The 27495-nt window shown below is 37.0% G+C and overlaps 1 protein-coding gene across 13 annotated transcripts in view; it reads left to right on the top strand.

The window, feature by feature from the left end:
* GULP1 (GULP PTB domain containing engulfment adaptor 1) overlaps window positions 1-27495 on the top strand; it is a 161780-nt gene that overhangs the window by 117474 nt on the left and 16811 nt on the right. For 5 of the 13 annotated variants that reach the window (XM_046943966.1, XM_004942416.5, XM_004942414.5 and 2 more), the window contains one exon: window positions 5903-7977. In XM_046943966.1, coding sequence (XP_046799922.1) covers window positions 5903-5974 — 72 coding nt within the window. In that variant the 3' untranslated portion in view covers window positions 5975-7977. Of the gene's footprint in view, window positions 1-550; window positions 587-5902; window positions 7978-8515; window positions 8572-9474; window positions 9608-27495 lie in introns of those variants that run through there. The other 8 variants (XR_006939882.1, XR_005861577.2, XR_005861578.2 and 5 more) reach the window with 3 other exon arrangements.

Below are 27495 nucleotides of genomic sequence, written 5' to 3'. Positions count from 1 at the left end.
ATTATGCTATGAAGCATCAAGAAATGGATTGGTAGAAATCTTTATGAAAGATTTTTGATAAGTCATGAAATGGAGAACTTGCCATCAGTTTCTACTCTGTTGATACAAGAAAAAACAAACTAATCTTTATGTATTCCTATGTTCTGTTGCAAATAGTATTGCATTAGTTAAGTAGTCTGCTGTTGTGTGCATACATGTTTTATTCTTTTTTTGTTTGATCTGTAAACTCGTGTCACAGAGAACCTAGCATACCCTGACTGAAAATTTATTAGTAGGCTTTTTTGTGTTGATGTAAGAGTTGTTCACTTATAATTCAGTTAAGTCCAGTGCAAAACTGACAGGATGTGGAAAAAAATTCCTTTCTGACTTTGATCAAAGCAAAAGCTATGTGAAGTTACTTTCCTATGACATTCTTGTATCACTTTAGATCACTGTTTAGTTGCCATGTATAAGTTTTCTCTAGATTGTATGAATTCGTGGTGCAAAATACAAATTGAAAAATGTTTTTTCCTTATCTCTTTTACCTTCTTATGCTTTCCTGGGTGCCTAGCGTCAGCGATGGTTGGTATATCATATTTTAATAATGGTATTTACAGCATTTATAACTGAAATGTACATATGCTCATGTCTGGTGTTTTTATGCTTTAATTTTATTTATAAATGTTCTATATTTTCATATAAATGTAGATATATTTAGAAGTTCTTAAGATTTGTTTTTTATATATGCAAATTCTGTAAGTCAGGGCCATTCTCTTTTTTAGAAGCCTACAATTTTTAAGGTGAGGACAGCTGATTTTTAACTTCTTTCATTTGTTTGACTGGCAGTTATTACTAAGTCTTTGTTTTCCTCGTGTGATAGTGAAATGGCCAGTGTTGTTCTTTGGATGGCCATGAATGAAATGGTCTGTATAAAACCTTCTGTTACGTAGATTTTTATACCAGTACAGCCATCTATGTAAATGTGCTTTCAGTTGGAGATAATTACTTCAAAACTTAAAATGAGTCTAAGATGCTAGAGGTCAGTTGTTGCTAGAAACAGCCTACAAGAGAAAAGGTGAAATGGCTGCCACAAAAGGCCAAACCACAAAGCATGTGATGTCCTCTGAGAAATCTAAAATTCAGAAGAATTTAAGAAAAATGTAAGCTGCTTTCCTTCACTGGAATGAATACAAAGTTAAGGGAGCTGTTTCCTTTACGGTGTCATAGTCTTCACTTTTTTTCAAAGTACAGCCTGCATTTCAGTGAATATATATTTCATTTAAAATACATGATAATACAATATAATAATTAATATAATATATTGTTAAATTCAGCTTAACCCACACTCAGAGGCCAACAAGTGACCTCGGAACCAACCAGTGGCAGATGAGCTGGAAAGGCTCAGGCCAATCCTTTAACCCACCCTCAGCAAGCATGCCCCAGTCTGCAGAAAAGCTGTCTTAGAGAACTTGTGTGTTGGAAAGGGACGTGCAAGCCAAGTGGGAGAAGAAAGCACAGCAAAGCTGAAGAGGCACTGGGGATAAACTCTTCAAGCAGCAGGTGCTTTTCCTTTGCATCTGATATTCTGAACTTAATGTAATCAGATCAAGTTCCTCAACCTCTGGGGGAACAGTTTTACGTTTAAACTTTAGGGAGGATCCAAAATTCACAGTTAAGCTCTTTCTATTCTATTTCTTAGTCCAACCTCGGCTGATCTTTTTGGAGAGCTCAAAACTCCAGCATGTGCTGAGATCCGAGTTTTACAGCTCAGACATCTCTCTGAAGACTCTCCAACCTCCTGTTTCCTCCACCCTTATGCTGAAACATTTTCATCCTTTCTATTTTGACTGCATCCAAATATTAATAAAGTGAATCTATTTTCCCAGAAATCTTGCAGTGAGGTGAAGTTGCCCTGGATCTTGAATCATACTAGCAACAGCTGCTATGATTTATTAAAGTCTCAAGGTAGTTAATATTATAAAGCCTGCAAGATCTGCAGACCATTCTGCCTGCACAGCCCAACATAGTCAGGAGGCTTGTCTAATTTCCATCTAAAATAAGTTATGCTCAGCTCTAAATTATCTTCTCAATACATGTTGATTTATCATTGGTTCACTGAGTTTGTGCTGACTTAAGGTCATTGAGTGAAGTCAGGTGGTGAAGGGAAAAACAATCTAACTTCAGACAAAGCCATATGGGTTGACTTTGGCAGATTTACCCTGTGATAAAATTGAAATAGTTTGTGTTTTACTGCTTGTTTTTAAATGGAATAGCAAAAAAGAAAAAAAAATAACTGGGAATTTTGGAAGATGGGTTGTTTTCAGATTACTCTTCATATTGGAAATAAGCTTTGCATCTCTAGGAGACCCATCACATGTTAGTATAATATTGTTATTTTTCTGTGTAGCTAAGATGTTCAGTGCTTGTGTTAAGTCAGCTTGGAAGTAAAAAAGCACTGTCATGTAGATAGGAGCACATAAGCAAAGCACAGTGTAGGTGTACATTTTATAGCTCTTCATATTCCATTACCTGTCCAGTATCAGGGATGGTCTTTGTCTGCATTTCTTGAAAATCAGCCAATTTGAGATATTTTCTGACCAAATGTTACTGTTTCCTGAGCCCTGACAGTACAAAAAGCTGTGGTGCGTATGCTTTTTAATGAAAGGGCAATGTGTTATGCTAAGAAGGCATTATGAGAACCTGAAACGTTTGAATTTAATATTTAAAATACTGAGTATTAATATGGATGATACATTGAATGTAATGTGTACCAAGTACTGACCATATGTCATTTTTAAGAAAAAAAAAATCTGCCTAATACATTACTACAGTTTAATAGAAAAGGATAAAAGTAAAGCGTAATTTATAGTTACTCAGCCATTCCAGCTGACATCATTATTATTACAGCTGTGAAGGCTGGGTTTTGGAGTGCAGAGTAGAAGGTAGGCATATGCTGGATATTCTAATGAACACACAGCAGCTTCAAGCAGGAACCATCAGAAATGAGAGAAGTGTGTATAAAGGAAATGTAATAGTGAAAGCTGACATAAAGTTGTAGGCATTCTGTTATATGTTCTCTTACCTGCCTTAATCATATTTCAGCTGTACCTGGACGTAAATGAAAATCTTTTCATAAAAAATTTGTTGTCTTACAGCTTGGCTGACAACAGCTGATTGGATAATTGTATTATTGTTACAATTATCATATATTTTCTGAAGTGTAGGTTTGCAGGTTCCAGAAGTATTGAAGAATTTGGAGCTAGCAAAAACTGTGGGGCTAGGAATGGAGATGGCTGTGGGAGATCTGAAGTTTTGGCTTTCTTAATCTTTAGGAATTCAATTGCAATTCCTTTGCCTTTGTCTGCTGGAGTAGCATGTTTTGAGGTTTTCCCTTTTTGAATGCCACATTTAATGCAAATATTGATGGAGGCAATACAGTTGGTTTTTTTTAGTATCCTGGCTTATAATCCTATGACTTCTTTTCCTCTACCTTAAATACTCAAAATAATAATAATCTGAATTCTTTTAAATTCCAAAAAATGCTCTGATGGCTCTCCAGATTGCCCTGATGTCCTGCTTGTGTTTTTTTTTGACCTTGTGGTAGCCATGAAAAGATGGATCTGCTAGTTACTGTTGAATCTGATCCTGTGAGTTTTGCGTGATATGTAATAGGTGAACATCATACGCATCCACTCCTGTCAGTATAACAATGAGATGAACACACATCCAAAAAGTGCAGATCTGATTTGCTCCTGGCTGGCCAGAAAAACCTCACTAGACATACTGCTATGTAAGACATTACCAAGCAGTTCTGAAATGTATGAAGGAAAGACAGGAGCATGCAGAACATGAACAGGATGTGTGCTGGGTCATAGGACTGGCAGAGCTTCGAAAGGGTTCCCAGCAGAGATACAAATGAAACTGCATCCTTGTTAGACCAGTTGTCATAGATTTTCTATTATAGCTGCATCAAGAATCTTCAGGTTGAAGCATAAACTATCCCTTTTACAGCCTCAAAACTGGCAGCTGATTCTAAATACTTAAACATATTAGACTTTCAGACACACTGGAACTGAGAGGTTTATGATTCAGCAGATTGACCTGTTGAGCTAATCCTAGGACTGGGGCTCCTCTGTAAGCAGTCGTATTCTGACTGCTGTTACATCAAGAAGCTGCATCCTTTGGGTAAATAACCGACGTTTCATTTATGACAGAATGCTGGCTTGGAACTTCACACTCTGTTTGCTTGAAATATCTTTTGCACTGAATGCTCATCCTGTTAGCTTGTTGAAAAGTACAGAAGGGAGAGTGAAAAAAAGTCAAATATGCCAGTGAGCATTGTCAACATCATGTCACCCAGGTAAGAAACCTGGCGGCACAGCTGGAGACAGCTTACAACCCAGTAACACTACTGGCTCACTATCTCATGGTATGAATGTTAGGAAAATGCAGAGTGCCTGAAAAATCTCAGACCATTTAGTAATCATCTCCAGGAAGTATACTGAATTTTTCAGCGTTGCAGATGGCATTGTTTGGTGGGTTTATGAAATATTCAGACTCTTAAAACCTAGCCTGGGGGTTACATTTGTTTGAAATAAAGCTGTTCTGACTTGTGAATGGTCTTTTAAAGCCAACTGGTATACTCCTGTGGTACTCCTATGCGTTATGAGAAGTCTTGAGTTTCTGCCAAGTCCCAGGGCAGGCTACCTTACAAGAAGATTTAGTTTGAGTACAAGATGCTTGCTTTATAAAAGCACATAGGATTGATTTCATAGCACATAATCAACATTCTTCAAATGAGTTGTAGGCTGAGAGTACTGAGCTGAGCAGTGTGACAGGTGCCACTGGAGCTGATGTTCTTGTGGCATTTCTATTCAGAGCCCTTGTTTCCAGCTGCTTACAGCTTGACAGTACCTTCGCCTAACAGACTGGACGTTTCTGGATTCAAAAGTGACTTTTGTTTTGACAGTCAGGCCATAAATGTTCAGCTTCTCTTAACAAAACAAAAAAAAAGATAAATGAAAAAAAACAAGAGCCTTTTCCCTGCATTAAAAGTGCCACTGTTACTTTGGTGCAAGCTAGGTGTGTTTTGTAAACTAAAAATGTATACTTGTAGAAATGATTCCTTCCAATGCAGAAACCAGTAGCATGTGCTTATAGTACTGTTTCTACCAATAACATATGAGAAATTTTGAATTTAACTCCTTAAAAATTTATTTGCTCCTTCCAAAACATTGTATTTTGATGCTGCTGAGTGTTTCACGCATTTGAAATTCATCCTTCAATCATTAGCAATTAAACAGGTATGATTCCATTTGCCTTATAGTGAAGCACAGATGACCTCAGGCTGTAAAGCACAACACTTGTGAATGTAACTCCACAGTGAATGATTCAGAACAAACCTCTGAGATTTTGCTGGGCACTACATTTATTATTAGACTACTCCTAATGTAAGGGATTGCTAACTGTACGAGATTTGGTATTAATAGCAATGTCCATGACTTAGATCTCTTTAAAGTGTAAATATAATAAACTTTTTTTCTCATACAGCAATCTGACCTTTCTTGCTTATAAATTGTGTTGAATTTTGCTCATGTTCAATATGATTCAGATGAAACTTGTTTGTTTTTCTATCAATTTATGTATGCAAATAGTCAATATATTTATTCTAATACTTCTTAATATACACACAGTATTTCTTAGAGTAAAGTCCTTTTATAAGTTAATGGCTAAGAGAAAGTTAAGAAAATTGACTGACCGAATAGCGTAAATGTGAATTATCCTGTGAAGCATCCACTTGCACAGTCTTAGCTAATTAACTCGAAGTTGAACTAGAAATAAGCTGGAATTTAGATATTTATAGAGAAAATAATCCTCTAGGAATTACTTTCTCTTTTATTAACAATGTCTTGTTTCATTGCAGGAGGGGTTCAAAATGGGATTAACTCTTGAAGGCACAGTATTTTGTCTTGACCCACTAGACAGCAGATGCTGATGCCAAGAAACTAAATGTGAAATTCTTACACAGTGTTTTTTAATTCTGAACGTGTATTCACAAATATTATCCACGTGCCAAAATATGCTTTTTTTCAACATGTGAACTCGTATGAGGTTTGCTTCTGTAAAAAAAAAAAAAAAAAAACAACTTAGTTCCAGTCTTTCCCTGTACAAATGTATAAAGTTGTATTTGTTAATGGAATATGAATTAAATTACACTGTTGTTTCTTTCCATCACACTTTGGCCTAAGTTTACTACACTTCACTGCTATTTGCCTGGAAAAGTTCTTCAGAAAGCTCACACGTACCTCTCTGTAGAGATGCAAGCATGAGTTCCGCATAATGCTTTACTTGGCGGTATTTTGAAAGGAAACTTTTAAGCCGTTATTTAAAGTTCCATCAGCAAAATGATTAATTGCAGTTGCAATGAGAAAGCAGAAAATATTAACCATTAATATATGCTTACAAAAAATTGGAATGCTGCGTAATTAATTTCCATTACTGTGTACAGTTATTACACTGTATATCTGTTGCTATTAGTTTATAAAATCCAGAAGATTTTTAGGTCATTAAATCATGTTTTAGAAGCTAACAAATAATGTGTTACTTAGTGTTTAATAGCATAGAAGAGCTGCTAAATTGCAGGCGTGACAAAGTAGCTACCCTCTGTTTCATTTTACAGATGAACAGTAAAGTGTACCGTTTGGAATTCATTACAAAACAAAATTCATAATGAAAATTTGAACATAAGACTATGATTTTGCTGTTGTGTAATTTTGTGCACAAGCAGGCACTCTTTGCAGAGGTTAATTCTGTGAGCTACTTCCAGCACCTGAGTGTTCGGTCGGGCTGTTGAATATTGTTTTCATAGTCTCCTTTGATGCTATATGTCTTAATATAAGTTTGAAGCTTGCTGCAAGATTTCGGTATGTCAGTAAGTCTGTCACACTCACTTGTTTTCCATGTTACACAAACAACCGCATACCAAAACTTTCAGCTGCTAATGAGTTTAACGCTGATCTTTCTATGCATACTCTTCACTAAACTTCAGCACAAGCAATAAAATAATATCATGAGCTTATCTCAGAAAAGTACTATCGTTACTCTTTCAATGCCCAAACTCCACATTAGTTCAATTAAATCCTCTTAAAAACTCTTATTCTCCCCTTAAAACATAAAGATGTTTGATTAAAAAATAATAATAATAAACTAAGAGCATTTTGGATATTTTTTCTTGTTTTCCAGAGAGGCTTTTTGTGACACTTATCGTTTTGTCCTCAAGGTTTACAGTTTACACAGAAATGTATTTTGCAAGTTCATTTAAGTGTGTATATTTTTACACCCCCTTCAACAAAGTTCTTCAAAAAGACCTTGAAAAGTCTGCTGGAATGAACGATGTTATTCCTTTGCTGAGTTTGACTCATGCTCATATACCCTGCTGAATGGGGACCCCAATGTTCTGCATTGCATTAGTCTTCCCCTGTATAATTCTTCATTGAATATTCATATAGAGTATTATATATATTAAAATACATATATATATATATATATAAAATCACTAACAAATAGAATAGTATGTTTCATAAAGAAAAGTCTTTATAATTTTGTTTGTCATATAGTATTTTGGAATTTGTATAATGAGGATGTTTAGTAGCCATAGTAATGGCCTTTTTTTAACAAATAGAATTTGTATTTTTATTGTACTTTAAAAAGCTTTACATAATAAGCATATATTTAGTGGTCATTTATTATCAATCGTAACACCAAAATAAATAATATTTGCACATTTTAAGAAATGTTTTTCTTTACTGATTTTTATGATAGTTGGCTGCAAATGGCATGATTAAATACTGCATAACTGGTCAATCCATACAAAAATACTTAAATCAACACAGCACGGCATTTTTAATGAAAAGGTTGTGTGATCCAATTGGAAACTGTATTTCTATGTAAATTCAAATGTCTGTTTAATTTTGCCTAAAATAAATGTTTTTAAATAAATTGCATCCTGGAACACAATGTTCATTCGGTTGCATGCTCACTGGATGGGAGGGAGTGGAGGTGCGTAAATGGCAGACAAGCTGCTGTGAAGAATGCTTTGGAGTGAGTTTATATGGTGGTATCAGCAAATATAAGACATCAGCCACTGCAAAAATACATCCCCATTTTTTTTCCTCCTTTGTTACTGAGTTTGGTCTGAGCTGTAATCAGGAGAGAAAAATCTGTTCTAGATGCAGTTATCTAATATTAGTAATACGGAAATTTTGATTCCTCTTTGTTCTCTGGTCTTTCCACAGTACTTCATGGATTTAATGGACTCCTTATATTGCCTTTTTTTTTTTTTCTGTTATACTTAGCTCATAAGCATATCTGGCTAGTATATGACCTTCCTCTGTAAGATCCGCCTGTGTTAATGGAATGGGCTGCAGAACATGGTGTTGATGCTTCTGAGAAAACTAATCTTAAACCTTCTGTTAATTGCTTCTTTTTCAAAAACTCTCATCAAGCTAATACTCCAAATCTATTTAATTTCTTGCAGAAATGGGGCTTGGACAGTTTATGGGACTGGACACTGTCAGGGATAGCAAGAAAGGGGTATGTGTAATCTGCTGTGAGTCATAAACACAAGTTACTCTTCTTTCTTAGAATTTGTATCAATGTTCCAACCAGTATTGGTGTTCTTTTACAGATAATGCAATGGTATTATGAGCTAAATTTTCAGACAATTAGTGTAAATATATATCTTTGAGACCAGTACAAGGAGTATGGGGAATAGCTCTTGCTCTCTTTAGAGTAAAGAGGAGTTCTCACATTGTTTGGAAGAGCTTTGTCTTTGGAAGTTCTCTTCAGTTATCTTTTAAAAGCATAGCCTGATGGCCTGCTGATGAGAACATGAAGTGCTTTCACTAACTGTGAACTTGGGCATGTCACTTAACAGAAGACTCCTATGTTCAAGCCTGAAAAAGACAGCATGGTACTAAGTGAGTTGTGAAGAATAATTTTTGGTTTTGTAAATTTCACCTAAAAAAAAAAAATACTGAATTTGGGTGCTATCAGATTTGTGCTACTGCACTTTCTGCTTTTGTTTGAGCATCTTTTCTTTTTCAAATTTCTTTCAACTCTGCTAACACTACTTACCAGGTTGTAACATCACTTCCTGACGTGTAGCGCTGGACTTCAGCTCCCCACTACACTGATAGATATTCCCTAAGCTATATTAACAGCTGGAAAATAGATTCCTCCCTTTCTATTTGTTCTGGTTAAATTGACTGTTTTTCTCTTCCCACATGCTTATCACACCACCACAACAGTGAACAAGTTGATTAGGTCAAAATACTTCTTAAACCAACTAAGCTCATATATGGTTAATTTGTGTGTTTTCTTTGGCACATGGTAAGTTAGTGAGCATCACTGCGGGATGCTCTTAGCTTAACCCCTTGCCTTTACTTCAGCTAGATCAGTTTGTAAGTGGCTCTCTTTTGTCTCTCCATGTGACAGATTGATCAGGTCATTCAAATTGGCAAAGATAAATCCTTCATGTGGCAAAAAGAGTTATATTTTATTTTGGCTTCCATTATGGAAAGAAGGAAAGGAAAAAGACGGTGCCCAAAGTCTTCTCACACTTCTAGAGGTAAGTGTGACTGTGTAATTCCAAAGGTGACTGAACTTGCCGAGAAATGGAGCTGATTCTGATTCTTCATTATGATGATTATTTTTCAGTTTGTTGCAGTAAGCATAGCCTCACTCTCACAAAGCAATTCTGCTTCACAAAAAGAGTCTCTTCTGCAAAGGAAGCGTGTGCCACTACCTGAGAAACCTCTATCCAGAGCCTCAGTTTTAATTGTATCCTGTTGGTCACTACAGTTTTGTCACCTTTTGGACACTTAAGAAATGAGACCACAGATGAATTATCAATTTTCTGAATTTAGCACTTTGGGCTTCTGTTACTGCTTTCTAAGATAGAGAATGCAGATGTCACTTAGAAGATAAATTTTAAGAAAATTAAAATCTGAGTGATCATATATTTAAAAAACAATCAATGATGCCTGCAACTTGTTCTGTAAGATTTAGCAAAAAGACAGAAAGTAAGTAAAGCTAGCAAGTAAGCTTCAGCTCCTGATTACCCTCCATTTTTTCCTCCATTTTAGGACATATTCTTAAAGAAAATGAGTTGTGTTGCATTATAAGCTGCTGAAAATATGTAACACTTCTCATCAACAGAATAGAGAACAGAATCTCTGTCTTGTCCGATTATTTGATGTTGATGGGGAACTTTTTGTTAGAAGTAAAGCCTAATATTTATATAATATGTGCATTGTTCTTGAGACACTTTAATATTTAGTGTCAGTGTAGAGATTAAACAAACTGCACACTTCTTTATTCATCAGATCAAAACTTCCTGGAACTTACAACATTTTCAGTAGATTGCATGGACTGCATAACAATTTTATTGTGGTGCATAAAGGTTTCGGAACATATGAATATGCAAATTACCATTTGTGTTTGAGGAATATCTTGGGAGTGTGATTTATAAATAGTCTGGACTAAAAAAGCCTGGAAGCTTAGTCTCACAGAGTGAATTTTGGAATTCTAATGCTCATATGAACGGCAGCAACTAGAATCTCTGCATTCAAGGTTTGGAGCTCAATTTTTTCAAATTTTCCACTATTTAGTTCAGCAAAGCTTTATCCCTTGTCATGAAGAACACAAAGGAGTAGAGTAGAAAAGAAGCACAGCACAAAGTTATAGAGGAAAAGAATGCCATATTGTGCAGTTTAGTAACTTTTTTTTTGTGCAACTTAATTGATTTAATAACATCTCTTTTTCTGCCACATCAGCTTTTATGGCTATCTCAGGATTACACAAGGGCCGCCAGCCAGCAGATCTGACACATTTGCAGTCCACAGGAACAGGTAGATCTATGTGAGCTAAACTCCTTTTTAATCTCCCTATATTAAAAGAATTTGCCTCAAACAGGATTCTTAAAATAGAACATCAAGGTTTTTCATGTCATTTTCTTTGCAGTTTCTTGCCACCCCAGGCTTTTTTGACTGAAGAAGTATTCAGAAAGTCTACTAAACTGAGTCTTCATAATGGCTCCTTGGTGCTCTACCACAAATGGTATTTAAATAGTTCCAAGTTTTATTTTATATAAAAGTTGATGGCAGTTGTATTATAGGGTTGAAGAGCAGCTCTGAGCTTCAAAGCAAAAGACCCTGAGGTAGTATTAATTTGGTGTAAGGGAGGAGCTTGGAGGTAATCTGTTAGAATGGGAATATTTCACTGAAAGCAAAGCATTATCTTGGAATCTCTACTGGTTCACTTTCCAAAATATTCCTCTGCATTTAAAATATATTTATGTGGTATTTTTTCATTTGCTTTCTTTATTTTTTTCAAATAGTACTAACATAGTAGTGGTAGAGAGCTGCTATTATGATTGAGTAAAATCTCCTGGTATTTTAACAGTGGAGAAGTACCAATGGCCATGTTCCCTGTGTTGTTACAACCATACATGGGTTTTGATACTATGAAGAAGCCAGAATAGTTCTTAATTTCAGAGTGACTTTAAGTGACTTCAGTTGTAATTTGTAGCAGTTAAATGTGAGGTGCTCATTAGGAAAAAAAAAGTTTTCATGAGGTGAGTGAGAATTAATGAGAAATTTGATGCGAGAATGAGAATTCTTTCTCTGTTTACGTTTAGCTATGGCCTGTTCCCAAGTTAAGCAACATTCACGTAGCATTGACTGTGGATCAGATGTACTGCTTCTGAGAAGCAAACAAGTGCCTCTTGCTGTTTGCAGGTTATCAAAATTACCAGAAATTTTCAACTTCCATTTCCATGTTGAGTGCCTGTTTTCTCATCGTTAAGGACATTAAATCCATACTTCAGGGTGTTTAAGGATTCTTAGGATTTACTATCTGTGTTATTAGTACCTATAGATTGCCATAATATTTAATGCATACTGTTAGAAGATAAGTCAAACCTGTGATCTTGTGCCATCAAAATCGAATGCTGTCATAACATCACAAGGATTGATGTATAAAACTGAAATAATCAAACCATCTGCACCATTTTATTATTTAACAGGCCTTCAAATACATAGGTATTTTGTAAGAACTAAGTGTTATTAAGAAGTAAGTGACTAGAGTTTACTAAGTAAACAAGATAAATTACCTCTTGGCGCTATAATAAATAAATCAGTAAGATCACTAAAGCCATGAGTTGTATTGCGAAAATTAATTTACTTGAAACTTAGGAAGCAGATTTGTTTCTTAGGACCACAGATGTCTCTCACAGACCTCCCTGGTTGAATGCCAAGCAGTTGAATGCCAAAGAGGAAAAAAATCCAGGCAATATTCTAAGCAGTACTTGACTCTGATCCAACATATTGCTGCAGATGATAAGTTTACATTAAGATTGAGCTAGAAACACTATTATTCCAAGTGTTAATGCAGACTGCATATTGAGACAGTTCAGTCATTTGTAAAAGGCATTCTCCACTGAAAAAGTGTAAAAGAAGGTTATCACTATTACGACTTCAGCAGTCTGATTTTAACATACGCATGTGGGGCTCACCCTGATTCTTGGTGTGTTCATAAGCCAACATCTGTTGCTGTACCCACTGCATGGTGCAGTATGCAGATAGTAATGCACAAGTGAGCTTACCAATACATTTTTCTACAGAGACTGATGCCTTCAAATACCCCTGAGTTAGTAGGAGAATTTGAGAAGGTGAAATATGAATGTGTTTCATAAACTGCAACTTCTAGACAAGGATACAGATGATCAGAGCTAGCACTGTATGTAGAAATGTCAGATCATTCCAAATCAGGAGTTCAAGCACAGTACAAGTAACTGCAGGCAGATGCTGAAGGCGTTGCAGACACTAGCCCCCCTCTGACTTGTTATACACCAGATAACAATTAAAATTCCTTTATTTCTCAGTTCCTGGAAAACACTACCTTTAGATACATTCCTGCAGAATTTAGGGTAATCAGGAATACATTCTGACTCACCATACGTAATTAAAAAAGCAAAAAGCTTGGAAAAGAGAGAGTTTAATGGTATCCATGAAATACACATTCCCTCTGTTTCATACATGCAAATTTTTGAAAATTGGACAGTTCTGTATATGTAGGACATTCTAGCTTCTATGCTTTTTAAAATTTATTCTTATAGAAATTTCTGAGATTGTGTGAAGTATGCCGACTGTGTATATTTCAATTTTAAGTCTACAAACAATGGTGAACACCTTTCTTTCTTAAAACCTAAAATCCAGTATTCTTCCTAAGGATCACAAGTTTCACACTGATGTTTCTAAGGGTTAGCAAGCCTACCAGAGAAAGCTGGAAAAAAATATTGTGGTTGGCCCCAAGAACTGTGCTGACTTCCAGGAATGATAAATCAGTTTGTAATCTACAGCTCCATGTGTTCTTGTAGTTGTGCTTTTTTTCCACGCCATATGAAACAGCATCACCCAGCTTGAGCATTGCCTGAAACTGCTCCAATGTTACATGCTTGGATGGCGGTCCTTGCTCTCCAGAAGAACACAGTTTTAAGCACAAACAAATGAAGAGTTTGAACCCAATTAGGTGCAAATGTACAGAGAATCAAGTTGTGTATGTACTGAGAGCTATGGAAAGACAGGGAAAAGTCAAAGTTCATGAAGTTTTGCGAACTCCTTGAAAAGCCTTGCTCTGCTTTTTTTCTGATGCAAAATACCAGAGACAAATAACTCACAGTGCCAAGACCACCTGTGCATGTTGATTACAGTTTGATGCAGTCACCTCTGAATCTATTTGTACAGTTTGTTTATGTTTTGGATTTGGCATGGATTCATAGGAACTCCTTTTCTTTCTTCTTTCTTTTCTGCAGTGTGTGCTTACTTTGCAGTAGCACTCCTCTACTAGATATTTCTCAGTTTCTTTACACTTGTCATTATGGTGGGATAAATACAGAAAAATGTTTCTGCCCCTTTCTGTGCGTCTTTGCATTACTGGGTTGTGCACCATTCCTTTATTGTCACATGTATCTACATAACTAGTTGTAGACAAACCAAACGGTATGCATGTAAACTCTTTTTATATCATTCCACCACTGTGGCCCTTATTCCTTTAAACTAAAAAAAAAAAGTCAGAATTTTAGGATAAAGTCATTAGAGATGCTCTACATTAGAACCAAATTCAGTCATACACAGGAGATCCCCAGATTCCAGGTGGGCAAACTGTTGAGGAAATTCACCCCAGGCTGCCGATCCCACAGGGCCAGTTCTACTCTTCCTCACCTCACGGTCCCTGTGCAGCACTAGAATCATAGCACATCTGTTAGTTTGGTCTATTGACTACTTTATGCAGGACTTTCCTTTCTTCACTTGAAATCCTGCATTGAACCTCATTTGATGTGTCTTAATTTTACTTTTTTTTCCTCCACAAGCTGTGGAGCAGCAGTCTCTGCTGAGAGAGAAACAAGGCTTCCAAACACCACTGCTGTAGGACCCATTTGAAGAGTAAGTATGCAAACCTCAGGAAAGACAGACTAGATAATTCTTGTGAATCCGTTCCAGTCCCCCCTTAAAGGCTGTCTGGAACTCCTTTCTTTGCATGGCTGCCGCCGTGGTCCTCAGCAGTTCATTTGGTGAGATGCTGTCTGAGGCCAAGCCAAATGTACTCTTGATTTTCACAGCACTCTCTCAAAATCGGTCTGTGGCTGTGGTAGATTAAATGCACATGGAAAAGTGAATAGCTGCCTCACAGTTTTGGCAGGCCTGACTGCTCCAAGTCCACCACCCACACTTTTCTCCATTACCAATATTCAGTTAATATTTTAATCCTCTTTTGTATCACTGAAGGCTTGTGTGTTATTTGTTAGAAATCCCCCCCAAAAAGGAACAAAAGGCATCCTCCAGCCATGTGCATTAACTCAGGAAAAGGTTGTAAAGCTTCCAACTTCATGTCTACCACCAATGGAGGGATTAACTCCCAGTGAGCCGTTGCCATGCTTTACTCTCTGGAGTCCTGGGACCTCCAGGACACAATCAGGACCCTGTGTGAGGGATTTTCCTTGATGTTTGGAAGAAACACATTAAAAGTGGTGGAAAGGCAGGCTTGTAGAAGGCTCTTGTGGTCAGTATCCTCCCACAAACATCTTTCCTCTTGTACTGTATTTGGTATAAGTAGATTTTCTTTTGAGTCTGTGCCAGTGTGGCCAGAGACCTTCCTGGCTTTTGCATTGGGTGAAATACTCTTTAATCAGAGATGGCTCCGGTGGAGAAAATGGAAGTGTGAGCTTCAGACAAGCCACTGGAAATGGTAGAATGCAGCATATACATTTGGCCTGACAAGGCTTTTCTTGGGCCAGGACAGGTGCAGGTGATGACAGCTTTATCAATTTCCTCCAGAAGCTGCTGCTGGAACTGGTGTCTGGACAGTCCAGCTGAGCAAAGTAGTACAAGCCATGAAGGCTGGTTTGGATTGGGGTAAAAAATGCAGATTCCAAGTGTATCTATACATATTTAATCAAATGTTGAACAAACAGAGAAATACACACTATGTATTTGTAAAGGAGAGACTTATTCCAACGCAGAGTAGTGAGTCAAAATTCAACTGTATTGGTTTGGTTTTTTTCTTTATACTGAGTATTTAAAATAACTGGTGGCAGTAGAAGCCTTCTTAGCCTTCACATTTCCCTGTACTGATAAATCATTTTATTTTAATCTAAGGCAATTAATGTATTTTCTATTTTACCCTTTTTATGCATAGACATACTTCTGATCAATCTGCGAAGTTCAGAGCTTTGCTGCTAACAGGAGCATAGAGAAGGGTGGTGTATAGCAAGGGACATTTTGGTATTACCACGTCGCTAATACATGAAGTTTTGAATCAGTGTATGGTTGTTCACTCTGTCCTGGATAAAGCTGTCACTAGTTCATAGGTTAGGCTGCAATGACGCAGTAGCAGTGAGGTTTCATCTTACACCTGCAATCAAATGTCACAGTACTGGCTGCAGGCCTTTGAAGAACTGCTCCACGTTTCTAAAGATATTCTATAATCCTCGATGCAGCCTTTAGCCAGTACTTCTCCCTTCAGCTTATTATCAAAATGAGCAGATTATAAAGTATTATGTGCTTAATATTTTTAAAAAATTCCATGGTAACGTATATTATAGTGGAAATAGAAAGATCATGTGCAAAAAAGTAAAGATTTGACTAATAAACGATGTTATCCTAAATAGTGCATTTCTTAATCTGTAAAATACTGCACTTAAAAGAAAATAATAAATTTATGTAGATCAACACGGAGCCAGCAAAATAAATAAATAAATAAAATAAAAAAGTCCCTGAAGCGATGGAGGAGTTTCTAGGTGCTTTTTCTGCCAGACTAAATTGTTTTATTCTCCTATTGGATGTTTTAGCTGTCATTAGTAGCACATGCACAGGAAAATTTTGACTAAAATTAACTTCATTAATAATGCCAGGCCGCAATGTTTTTATATATTATGTTTTCACATCCAGGGAGAGAAGAGTTGGAGAAGGCAGCTAGGACAGAGCTCAGGAAAAAGCACCACTGCACTCCTCTGTATTTCTCACTAAGACTGTAGACAAGGTAATTTAAACCTTCTTGCTTCAAAGCATCTGATTATATTATGCTGTTTTTGTGCTTCATGGCATTAGCTTGTGTAGACTTGACAGGAATTAATAAGAAATACCTCCTATAAGAAGAAGCCAGTACATTTCTGTGATTCTTTCAGCTATCAAGAAATGTATATGTGCTACTTCGTTCTACCACTTTAAACTGCAGATATAACATCAGTTTGATATGAACATGGATATGTGAATGGCAGCTTAATCTCACACTGAAAATCTGTGACAGGCTCAGTAGCAGACCGCACAATTGCAGATGATAGCGTAGAAAGAAGGGGAAGAATAATGCTATCTAAACCCTAAACAACACAAGAATCTTTATTTCAGCTGTTTCTGTTTATTATTTTGGCTGTGTCACTCATCTAATTTCATTGCTGTCCCTTTCTTTAATAAAGTACATCGCATAGCTATAATTTTAAACAATTACATGGGAGACGTATTTATAGAAACATAACCGAGGCAGGATTCTGCAATGTTCATAACAGCCTTTCAAAATGATTGCCTGGTGAAGTGCTGACCACAGCGCAGTCGATATAGTTCCTATCACGTGTAGATGGCTCTTTGTGTTGTTTTCTTTGCTGTAACAGCAATACATGTCAAGGTGACAGCGAACCAAATTACAGCAAGAATTAGCAAACAAAAACCCTTACTAATGTATTATTAGACTCCTTCATTTGGGAGGTTTGTTAATTTTGGCTATGTTGATGTCGTGGGGAAAATTCAACGTGCTTTTTTCTCTAAGTGTTTCACATCTAAAATTAATATTGCCAGAGATTATTGAATTATCTCTATTAATCTACTGTTTCCATCTGCTAACAGAAAGTGCAACCACATGCTTTTCTTCTCGACGGTTGACATGTGGTTTACCTTGAAAGTATTCTATTTGCAAGAGTCTTTGCGTTAAAAACCTGAAAATCAAATGTCCTAAAAACTGTATTAAAAGATGCTCAGTAGGTGTAACCTTGCGTAGATATCTCCACTTATGTGCAAACTGATTTTTGAGCATTGTTTAGGTGGTTTTCTCAGAACCTAGTGGGAAATCAGTACCCAAATTCCACAGAAATGCAGTAGAAAATACCAGCTGACGCAACTTGCTATTAGTTTAGAGAGTAGCAGTGGTGAGACAGAAAGGCAATTCAGGGGACTACCAAGAAGGAACAGAGCTTCTAGATGCTTTAAGCCATTTGAACTCCATCAGTCCTGAGCTGATCCCTGGGTTTAACTTCACTAACTCAAAGATTCCATTGTGCTCAGTCTTTTCCTTCAGCGCCCTATGCAGCAGATTTAACCCCTACCTCATCTATTTCTGGTTGCAAGTGCACATCCCGTGCCAAGCTTTCACATGAAATCTTTGCAATTAAGCTTTTTAACCAGGTTCCGTACGGTATATCACATAGGAAAGCATCCAAATGATTGTATCTCCAGAGAAGGGTACTCCACAGTCTCTCTGGACAGCCTGTTCCAGCTCTCTGTCACCCTCGAAGTAATGAAGTTTTTTTCCTCATTTCAGATGGAACTTCTGTGTTCTTGCTTGTACTTACTGCCCTTTGTCCTATCACTGGGCACTACCAAAAAGAGTCTGGCCTAATCCACCTGCCCTTTAGATTATATGTAACTGTTGATCCTACCTCGGTCTTTTATTGTCCAGGCTGAACAGCCCTAATATGGGAGATGCTCCAGGCCCTTAATCATCTTTGTAGCCCTCTGCTGAAGTTTCTTCAGTAGTTTCCTGTCTTTCTTGAAATTCTGTTCATGAAAATCATTAAGCTAATTCATTATGAGAGCAATGATCATCCTCCAAAAATAGGATATTCTTGATCATTCAGTCCAACTGCCCACCTACCACCAATATTTCCTTACTGAACCATGTCCCTCAGTACCACATCTAAACATTTAAATATTTGATGCCTGATGAAGCACTGTTTCCAGGTTTGTGGTAAAGATGCACTGATATAAAGAGTGAGAAACCACATACTTCATCTGTATACAAAAAATAGAAGCCTGCCTAAACTCCAACAGGGTATGAAAAGTAATTGCTGGACCTCCTGTGAAGGATAAAATCTAGTAAAGTGGATTGAATTTCTCAGAGTAGCATGGTCAGTAGAGGACAATATTAGTCCTTAGCAATTCTAGATGGAATCTTTGTTATTCTAAGAAAAATAGGTTTTAATTTACATTTATGAGTCATTTAAGGATTGGGATATATAATAGATTACTGATATTGGCCCCAAATAAACAGAAAACATCAAGTAAATTGTTAAGGCTTTTGCATGTGCCAAAGACTGTAGAAAGTCTCAAAGGAGACCATGTCAGTAACAAGAAAAATCAGCTCCATGGAATAAGTACAGATAAGCTTAGGCCAGGGACAAAAATAGGTACTTGTCTTAGTCTCAGACAGTAAATTTGAGAGTTGTTTAGTCAACTTCAATTTTGCTAGATGAGATATATCCTAAACAAGTGCCCGGCAACTGACAATAGTTTAGTGAACACCTGAGAACTTGCTGGTTTCTTTTTTTCTATGAAGTAGTTATGGAGTCACTGAAGTCATAATCCTTGCGACCCCCAAGGACAGCAGCAAGAGAGACAGATCAGGAAAAAACACAAGAAGCTGAGTCCAGGAGCTTTTTAAATCAACATTGTAGTCCAGCAGGAAGCAGTGGCGAGGAGTATCTGTACTGCATTTTGGATGATATACTTTCTTCTCAGTTCTAATTTTTGTTATTCACAAAATGTATTGCTTTGTCTTCTAACCTCCTCTCTTTGCTTCATGCCCTTTAGTGCTCTCAGTTCCCTGTCCCCTTCCGTGGGGTTACCCTTTTCCCATGTGTCCTCGTTCCTACCTTCCTTCTCTCTCCTCTCCCATACTATCTTCAGTTCAGGTACTGCTCTTTTCCCCAAAGCCTTTAGCTTTGAAACATGGTAGTGGCTCAGCATTCCTGGGCTTTGCCATGGTGACTTTTTAATCCCACAGACCCCTTTCAAATAGGACAGAGAAGGGGGATATATTTGTTAGGCCATTGTTCTTCTTTTCTTTCTGGGAAGAAAAGTTGTGCATTTATCCATAATGGTGCGTAAAGTTCTTGGATAGAGCGCAAAATCAAGCAGCTTAATGATTTCCTTAGCCAAATAAGTCTTGGATCATTTTTCTGGATATGACCACTTGATGCATTCCACATCCCTCTGTCCAAATGGAAAACAGCTCATTCTCTGGACAGATCTGCAGCTGAGTTAAATTGTCAGAGCACTGTTTTATTCAATTGAGTTTTGAACAGGGTCTAGCTGTATATCTAGAACACAGTATCTCTATATCCTGTTTCCTGCTATCAACACATATCTGTGCAAATATAAACAATTGCATATTTTCCAATTAGCAGATTTGGTATGATTAAAAAGAATGTCATTGTTAATCTTGTTGTTTTTGTTACGTTTATTTTGACAGTTCCTGATTAAAAGAGTGTAACATTTTAAAAATTAATTCAAATCTTATTTAGGAATAACATTTGAAGCTCATATACTTAATATAAAGCCCTTTAGAAATTCAGTTCTCAGAATTTTGTAACAAGCAGTCCCTGAAACTAGGGAGAAAAAAAAAAAGGAATATAATTTTTAATTTTTGTCTTGTTGAAATAAACTCAACGTTCAGACAATTTGCTTAACCAAAATCTAGATAATGTGTTATACGGGGCTCTAGGAGAGGTGGTGTCATTGCAGTAACTGCTTGCTGGAGCATCCAAACTTGAAAATATTGTGCAGTTTCCTCCTCCTTCTCAGGGAGGTGCTGGTGCCTCAGAGAAGTATCGACAAAATTATACTGTATATTGTCAGGAGGCCATACTATCCCTGTAATTTATTTGTGATACCTTTCATTCCTTTTAAATACACAGCAACCCTTGATATTCCATAAGAATAGGATCTGCTTTTTGTAACAGAGGTTTACGCATTTCCAATGCTTCTTTTCTATTTCAGTCCATAGTTGTTCCTTCACAGCTTCAAAATCAGCAGTTGACCGCATGGTAAGATGCCAGTTGCAGATGTAGAAGGAGGCCACTAGGCTTAGGCAAGCTTTCAAATGACAGAGACAGTTCTCTCTTGATATGCATTTTTAAAGCTTGTGATTAGCTGCAGAAGATTTTTTACATCCAAATGGATGAGTTCTAAACTGTAGTGAGTGAAAACTAAAATCCTTGGAACAACATGCCCTTGTACTTGCTTCTACAGATGATTGTAGGCTAACTTGCTTTTTCCATAAAATCTGAGCATGTTTCATGGCCATAGAAGCTAGGCAGGGAGAATAAAAAATAAAAAATCCTGTTGTACTGACCGCAACTCAATTTTTTCTTTTGCTGCAGGACAGTCCACACAAAATAAAAGCAGTGTTTATCTTTTCACATGCAAAAAATTATCATTATTTTGCCATGAGAGTCAACATGCCTTGGAGAGAAATGAAGTTAGCAAAAGCTGTCAGCCTACCTTCTTTACCATTTACCATGAGAAAGCCATCATTAACAATCTAGTTTTGCTGCTTTCCAAATCAGGGAACCAAAACATATATCCTCACGTTCATCTCAGCTAAGGTCCCCTTTATAGCCATGCCTACCTATGAGAACAGCCATAGAACAAACATGTGGATTCTGTTGATTGTGTCAGTACTTTGCTTAGGGGTCATTACACAAGCTGGCACCAACTTCTTGGCGTTCTAGTCTCGGAGAACTGTGGTGGCCATCTGTAAGATCTGAAATTTGCAGCTGTATTCAATCAGATAGTATTGGAATAAACCTTGGAAAAAGAGTGGCTAATGCCAAGCTGTCTGTCACTGTCAATTAAGCTCTGCTTTAAACTTACAAACGTAAATTTCCGTGAACTGTTGGGAAACAATAATAAAATCAAACGTCTTATTAAGCAATGCATGTTTCATCCTAATGAATGTATCGCATATGAGATAAAGGATGAAGCATAATTAGTTATATGCCTGACAGCAGAGACTGCCTGGACTACAGTGGCCTATCCTTCCACTGTAGCTCTTGGAAGAAAGTGTTTGCTTTATATAAAAAGGGCGAGGTCATCAGGAGCTTGTCCAAACAAACTGAGTTACTACAGTGGTGTCATGCAGATAGCAACTCACTGTAAACTGCCCTTATGTAAGGCCATTAGACACGAGAAAGTTTCTAATCTGTTCTGCGAGGCAGACAGGGGAAGTGGAGTCGTAATGAAGTGCCTTCAGATAATTCAGGCTTAAATCAGTTCTCGACGTTCTGGGGGAAAAAATAGCATATAGATAATAAATTTTAGAAGTAGTTTGGCTCAAGACCAATGAAAAAGGAAGCTATTTAATATTTGCAAGATTGCAGTCAATCGTAAATTATTCGACAGTAATGACGCTTTTATCTATTGACTTCATAGCCTCATAGACACAACAAGCTTTTTTGGCTTCCCGATGCCTTTCTTATAGTTAAAGCAGAAACAATCAATTATAATTTAAAACCATAATCTAGTAAATGTCATCAAAGAAAAAAAAAGAGTAAGATGGGTTTGCTTAATATAAAAACTGGTGTACCCTTTAAGTTGGAAACCCTATTTCAAATAGGGGAAAAAACAGAAGATTAACAAGCATTTACATTTAATGGGTGCTTATATAACAAAGTATAGTTTTGAAGAGGTCTTTCTGTCAAAACTGAATTAGCAGGCTTTGACGATAGTGATGTTAAAATATAATTCAGAAATGCATCATTATATTTATTTGTTCCATTACTGATGCACCCTATCGTCATTTTGTAACCATCACAAAACATTTGCTTTGTTAATGCTGCAATTTCAAACAAAGCCGAAGGTCAAATTAAAAATAAAAATAAAAAAATGCTGCTGTTCTACGAGCAACTTCAGCTTGCACTGCCCTCTGCCTTGCTGTTGATCAGCGTGTTTCAAAATGTGCAGGTTGTGGTACAGTTCTGACTTTTTTATTTCATTGTATAGCAAAGTTCAAACGAAGAAAGATTTTAAAACCATTTTGATACATATGTGATCACACCTCAATTGTGTAGTCAGGGGAAATTGTTTCTAACAGAAACCAAACCTGGCATTAACGATAGTAAAACTTGCAGTACAGGCTCTGAGTCTGACTAATGCAACAAAGAAATGTTGCATTATTTTCCAGTTTTCTTATGCTAGCCTTCATATCTCTGGAGCTCTGGTTCTAAGAAGCAGTTGGATAACCCTTCCCAACTCACCTGCAATACATGCAAGGCCTGATGATCTTCAGTTTAATGAAGGAGTTTATTGGAGCTTTGATGTATTGTGTTAACTCATCAAAGGTCAGTAGATCATAGGTATCAGGTGTACATGACATATAACAGTAGCTTTAATATATCAAAGCTGATGGGGGAAGGTAGCTGGGTTGTCTGCACGTTTGTCCCAGCAGCACAGTTTTAAATAAGCCTGCCTGTTTTATAAGTAATGCAAAGCACCTGTGGCTCAAGAAACCATCAGCTGAACTTTACAGTGAAAGCTGGTGAATAAAAGACATGTATAGCTCTGATTAGCACTTCTTTCTCCACTCATGACAAAGTGAAGTCTCACCAGGCACAGAGCTGGCCTTTCTGTTTGTAGCCCAGGGGTGAACATTTAGGTATTACTTTTGTTACATTAACACTAGCAGGAAAGACACAGTTATCTTGTGCACCTAATGTACTTAAGCATTTAATAACATGCATTAGCTAATACAAAAATACACTTCTATTGTGGATGAGAGAAGATTTTTGTTTGGATCTCACTTAGAATGGCATTTCTCAGCATTTACTTCATAACTGAGATAAATATCATGTAAAATGAGTTTGTGGAAGGCTGAGACATATGAGCACGTTCGATTGTTTCTGTTGTAAGACTTTTCTGGAGCAACATCACCATAAATGAGCATATCATATATCTTCTTTCTTGAGGTCTCCTTACTGACGAGAGAGCAGATGTAACAGACTGAGAACAGACAGGGGAAACTTCAGCAGCTTGCTGCCATGATAAATATATTGACTGGGTGACTGTCTGAGAGTACTAAAAACTAAGATCTTAAAAAAGTCTTGGAAAAGACAGTATTTGTGTTACTATAGTGTTCTGTGCCGTAACTTTGACATTTGTACTGGAAACCCCTGTAATATGTCTGGATTTTTAACTAAGGTCTTCCATCCTTTGGCAGAAAGATATGTCTTGCGGCCGTAAAGTTAGCACAGTTTATTTTCTAGGCTACATGGCACTATGAGTGTGTGATGGAGCTGGAATCCTGTCTGACAGATGAAAGACAAAAGCAGTGCAGCTGAGGTGGGGCTGCAGGAAGGACAGGCTAAGGGTCAGGCTGGAGTAGAGTAACATCTGCAAGGATGGATCTGCCTTGTAGAGTAACATCTACAAGGCAGGATGTAGAGAATCTCCTATTTCAGAGCTTTGGAAGACATGAAAGAAAGACAGAGAACAGAATGTGGGCTCTCAGATGGTTCCAGCAGGTGCAATGAGGTTTGCATGGCTGAGGAGCAGCAGCAACTTGCCATATTTGTTGGTGAGTCCCCATCTTCAATACCAGAAATAAAGCACGCATCTTCAGATCACAAAGCTAAATGCCACCTGGCTGTCAGCATTTCTGATTAGTTCTGTTTCAAATGAAGACCAGGCAGCTTTGTGAGGATAGCCACTAGCTCTCATCTGGCAAAAGTGAAGCAAGAAATCCATTTTCAAATTCATATTGTTCAATGATTATAATTGCTTGTACTGCAGATTGCCTGTTGCAGCATCTCTCTGCTGATGGAAAGCCTAAATAGTGTACTGACACTGTTCCAGACACAAAGATCTAGAAATTCTCCAGAAAATTTCTAATGTGTCTGAAGAATGCTAGCCACAAATATATTCAATCATTTCCATAGGTACTCAAGACTGTCATGTCTCAAAAATAGGCAGATAAGAGTATTCAAAATTGTGTACTTACAATTTGTAGTCCTATGGCTAGGGTTTTTTGTTTGTTTTTTCAGGAAAACGATCAAGAAGAGTCCGTGATAAGCATCCTTCATTTTGTTTCTTGGCCAGCCTCTTTACTTTGTTCATTTTTTCTATTTTCCCTTCAACTATACTTTCTTCTGGAAAATACTCACAGGACATATGTTTTGAACACTTCTAACTAACGTTAGCTGACATGGCCATCTCTAGAGCCTACACAGACCTGATGTATGTGTTTCAAAAGACACACGTATCACTCCCAGTCTGTAATTCAAAAAGCTGTTTAAGTTCTGCAGTGCTTTACTGACAGCCTGGCTTTGTGTCTTATTCTTTAATCACATTTTGTTTGAAGGCTGATTTTCTTTCCTATGCTTTGTTTTTCTCATTTCATAAGCCAAAATAGCTGTTCAGCTCATTTTATTTCCTTTCTCAGTTAATGGAACAGAAATGTTTTCAAACATATATGTTCCTATTTGTGAAATATATCAGGGTTTATTGTCTTCCATGTTGTGAACAGTTCTCACTTACAGCTTTGTCTGATGCTTAGTCCAAATCTGTATTACTGGCACAATTTGCCTCAACATCATTTGGAGGATAGAGGCAAACATTTTTGGCTGAGGGGTCATTTGGAAACTCATTGTCTGAGTTGGCGGTTTTTCCATCAAAGATCAGAGTAAGTCAAAGGACTGGTCACTTGCATGCATTCTGCTCATGTGAGTGAAGGATTTTAAAATGTCTGTTTCTCTTTTCTAAGTCAAACCTCTGTAAACAAAAAGGAACTGGGGATTGTATCCTTGTGCTGAACTTAGTGGTTCCAGCACCCTCAACCTGTACCTTTAATTACAATTTAATTAACTTTATTAAACTACGTGAGCAGTTTGAGGAAAAGATTTTTCTGGACTAGTAAGTTTGATGAAAACAAAAAGATTGATGAAAGGAAGGGTTTTAAATGAGGCTGAATACATTCACAATAGCAATTATTACTATCAACAACAGCTTGGTAAAAAATATGGTGCCCAATTTGTGAAAGACTTCATTATTAAACAAAGCTGTGATTTCACACTTCAGCATCCAACAGTGCTTGAATACATTAACAGCTTGTATTGAGTGCAGACCATTTAGTTCCAGATCTTTGGAATTTTTATAGAAAGTTGGCAAATGAAGTAAATCTAAAACACTTCTATGGCCAGTGAGCCTTCTTATGAATAGATCCGCATAAACATCCAGTTTCTCTTGGTAGAGATCCTCCCTAAGCATTTCAGCCTCGTGGAAGAGGGTCAGCTCCTTTGGGAAATGAGGAAGCATTTCAACAAATAAACCCCCTATTTCTCCTTGGTGCATAGAAGGCCAGACCTGGCAGAGGGAAATACAATTCTTTGCTAAATGGGGTTGCCAGTACCAAAGGCAACATCTCATGATAGGTAGAAAGTCCTCATCACCGGAGTCCTGCATATATTGCAGCTACCACTAAAATGTCGCTAAAAGCCACAGTTTGCTGCAGACAGCCTTCTAGCAAATGCTTTTGTTGGAAGCTCAGGATATGTATGGATCCCTCTTAACAGAAAATCCCAAAGCACAGAGAATCCCTTCCTTTTCTTCTCAGTACACTCATTTTTATTCTTTGCTTATTTCAAATTTTAAGGAAATGCATTATATTTGATAGAGACAAAATATTATTGTTTAAATATATTTGACAATAAGCTGAATAATTCCATTTTATCCTTTTACTTAAAAACCCTGCCACCTGGGACATAATTATTATTGTTTACAAAATCTAAGTAACTCAGTGCAGTATGAGCTAATTAGATCCCTCTTTTGTTTAAATCCTGTGCTAAAGCTGAGAGGAGTTTTGGCTCCTAACTCAAGCCTCTAAATCACGATCTCCTTTAGCCAACCTTGCTTTTGTATATGGGATTTCACTAGCAATGAGAAAATCTGCATCTTCTAGTCATGAAAAAATGCACATTCCTGTTCTGTTTGTTGCTTTGTTAAAAGAAAAAAAATAAAGAAAATTGAACAATTGAAAATTGAACTATGAAGATATAAAATGGATAATCCTGTCATTGCTTCTGTCACGTGGTATGGTGAGATATCAGGATTTGTTTGATTTTGGTCATGAAAAATAACATTTCACTAATCCTGTGCATTAATTGTGATTAAATCACACAACAAAACACTGATGAATACAAACGTGCTTAAGGGCCACTCCACAAACAAGTTTTCCACTCAAAGATTCAACAGACAAATGAGATGCAGGCTGGTAGGTTTATCCAGTGCACTTCTGGGCCCTGCTCAAACACCGCAGTGAGGTCATTTTTTCCTCCCTTATTTCAGACTGAATTCATCACAGATCGGCAGCAAAATAAAAACAAAATAATAATGATAATAATAATAAAAAACTTTAAAAGAGAAAGAGGTATCTATATGCCATGGAAGATGGATCTGTGGACCCATCTGTGGCCTGAGATGACCCAGCTTACAGGACATCTTCCATGGCTTATCTCTAGTCCAAAGCTTTAGGAAAGAAGGAGATCTGGAAAGGCACTGTTTTTATAACCAGAATTACTAGCTGACCCCAGGGATTTTTCTTTCCTGGAACTGGTGAACATGGGCTTAGCTGACTGCATTAGTGAGCATAGTGTGAATGCTGAATATGTAATAAATAACGTGTAACAAAGTAATCTACTTCCCCTGATAATTTGTACCAACACAAATGAATAATTATAAAAGAAAAAAAAAAAAAAACAATAGCTGGCGTATTTATAGGAAATTGTGCTTATGCTGCTTCTAACTCTCTGTTGCATGTGACAGTTATTGCACTTTGGGGATTACAAATAATAATAAAAAAAGTTATAAAAGCTCACTTCCTCCAAGGTGCACATTGGAGGCTCCATGTAGATGTTTACTT

This window comes from Gallus gallus, chromosome 7 (assembly GCF_016699485.2).
Source record: "Gallus gallus isolate bGalGal1 chromosome 7, bGalGal1.mat.broiler.GRCg7b, whole genome shotgun sequence".
Classification (NCBI taxonomy): Eukaryota; Metazoa; Chordata; class Aves; order Galliformes; family Phasianidae; genus Gallus; species Gallus gallus.
This window is presented reverse-complemented; position numbering and strand designations above follow the sequence as displayed.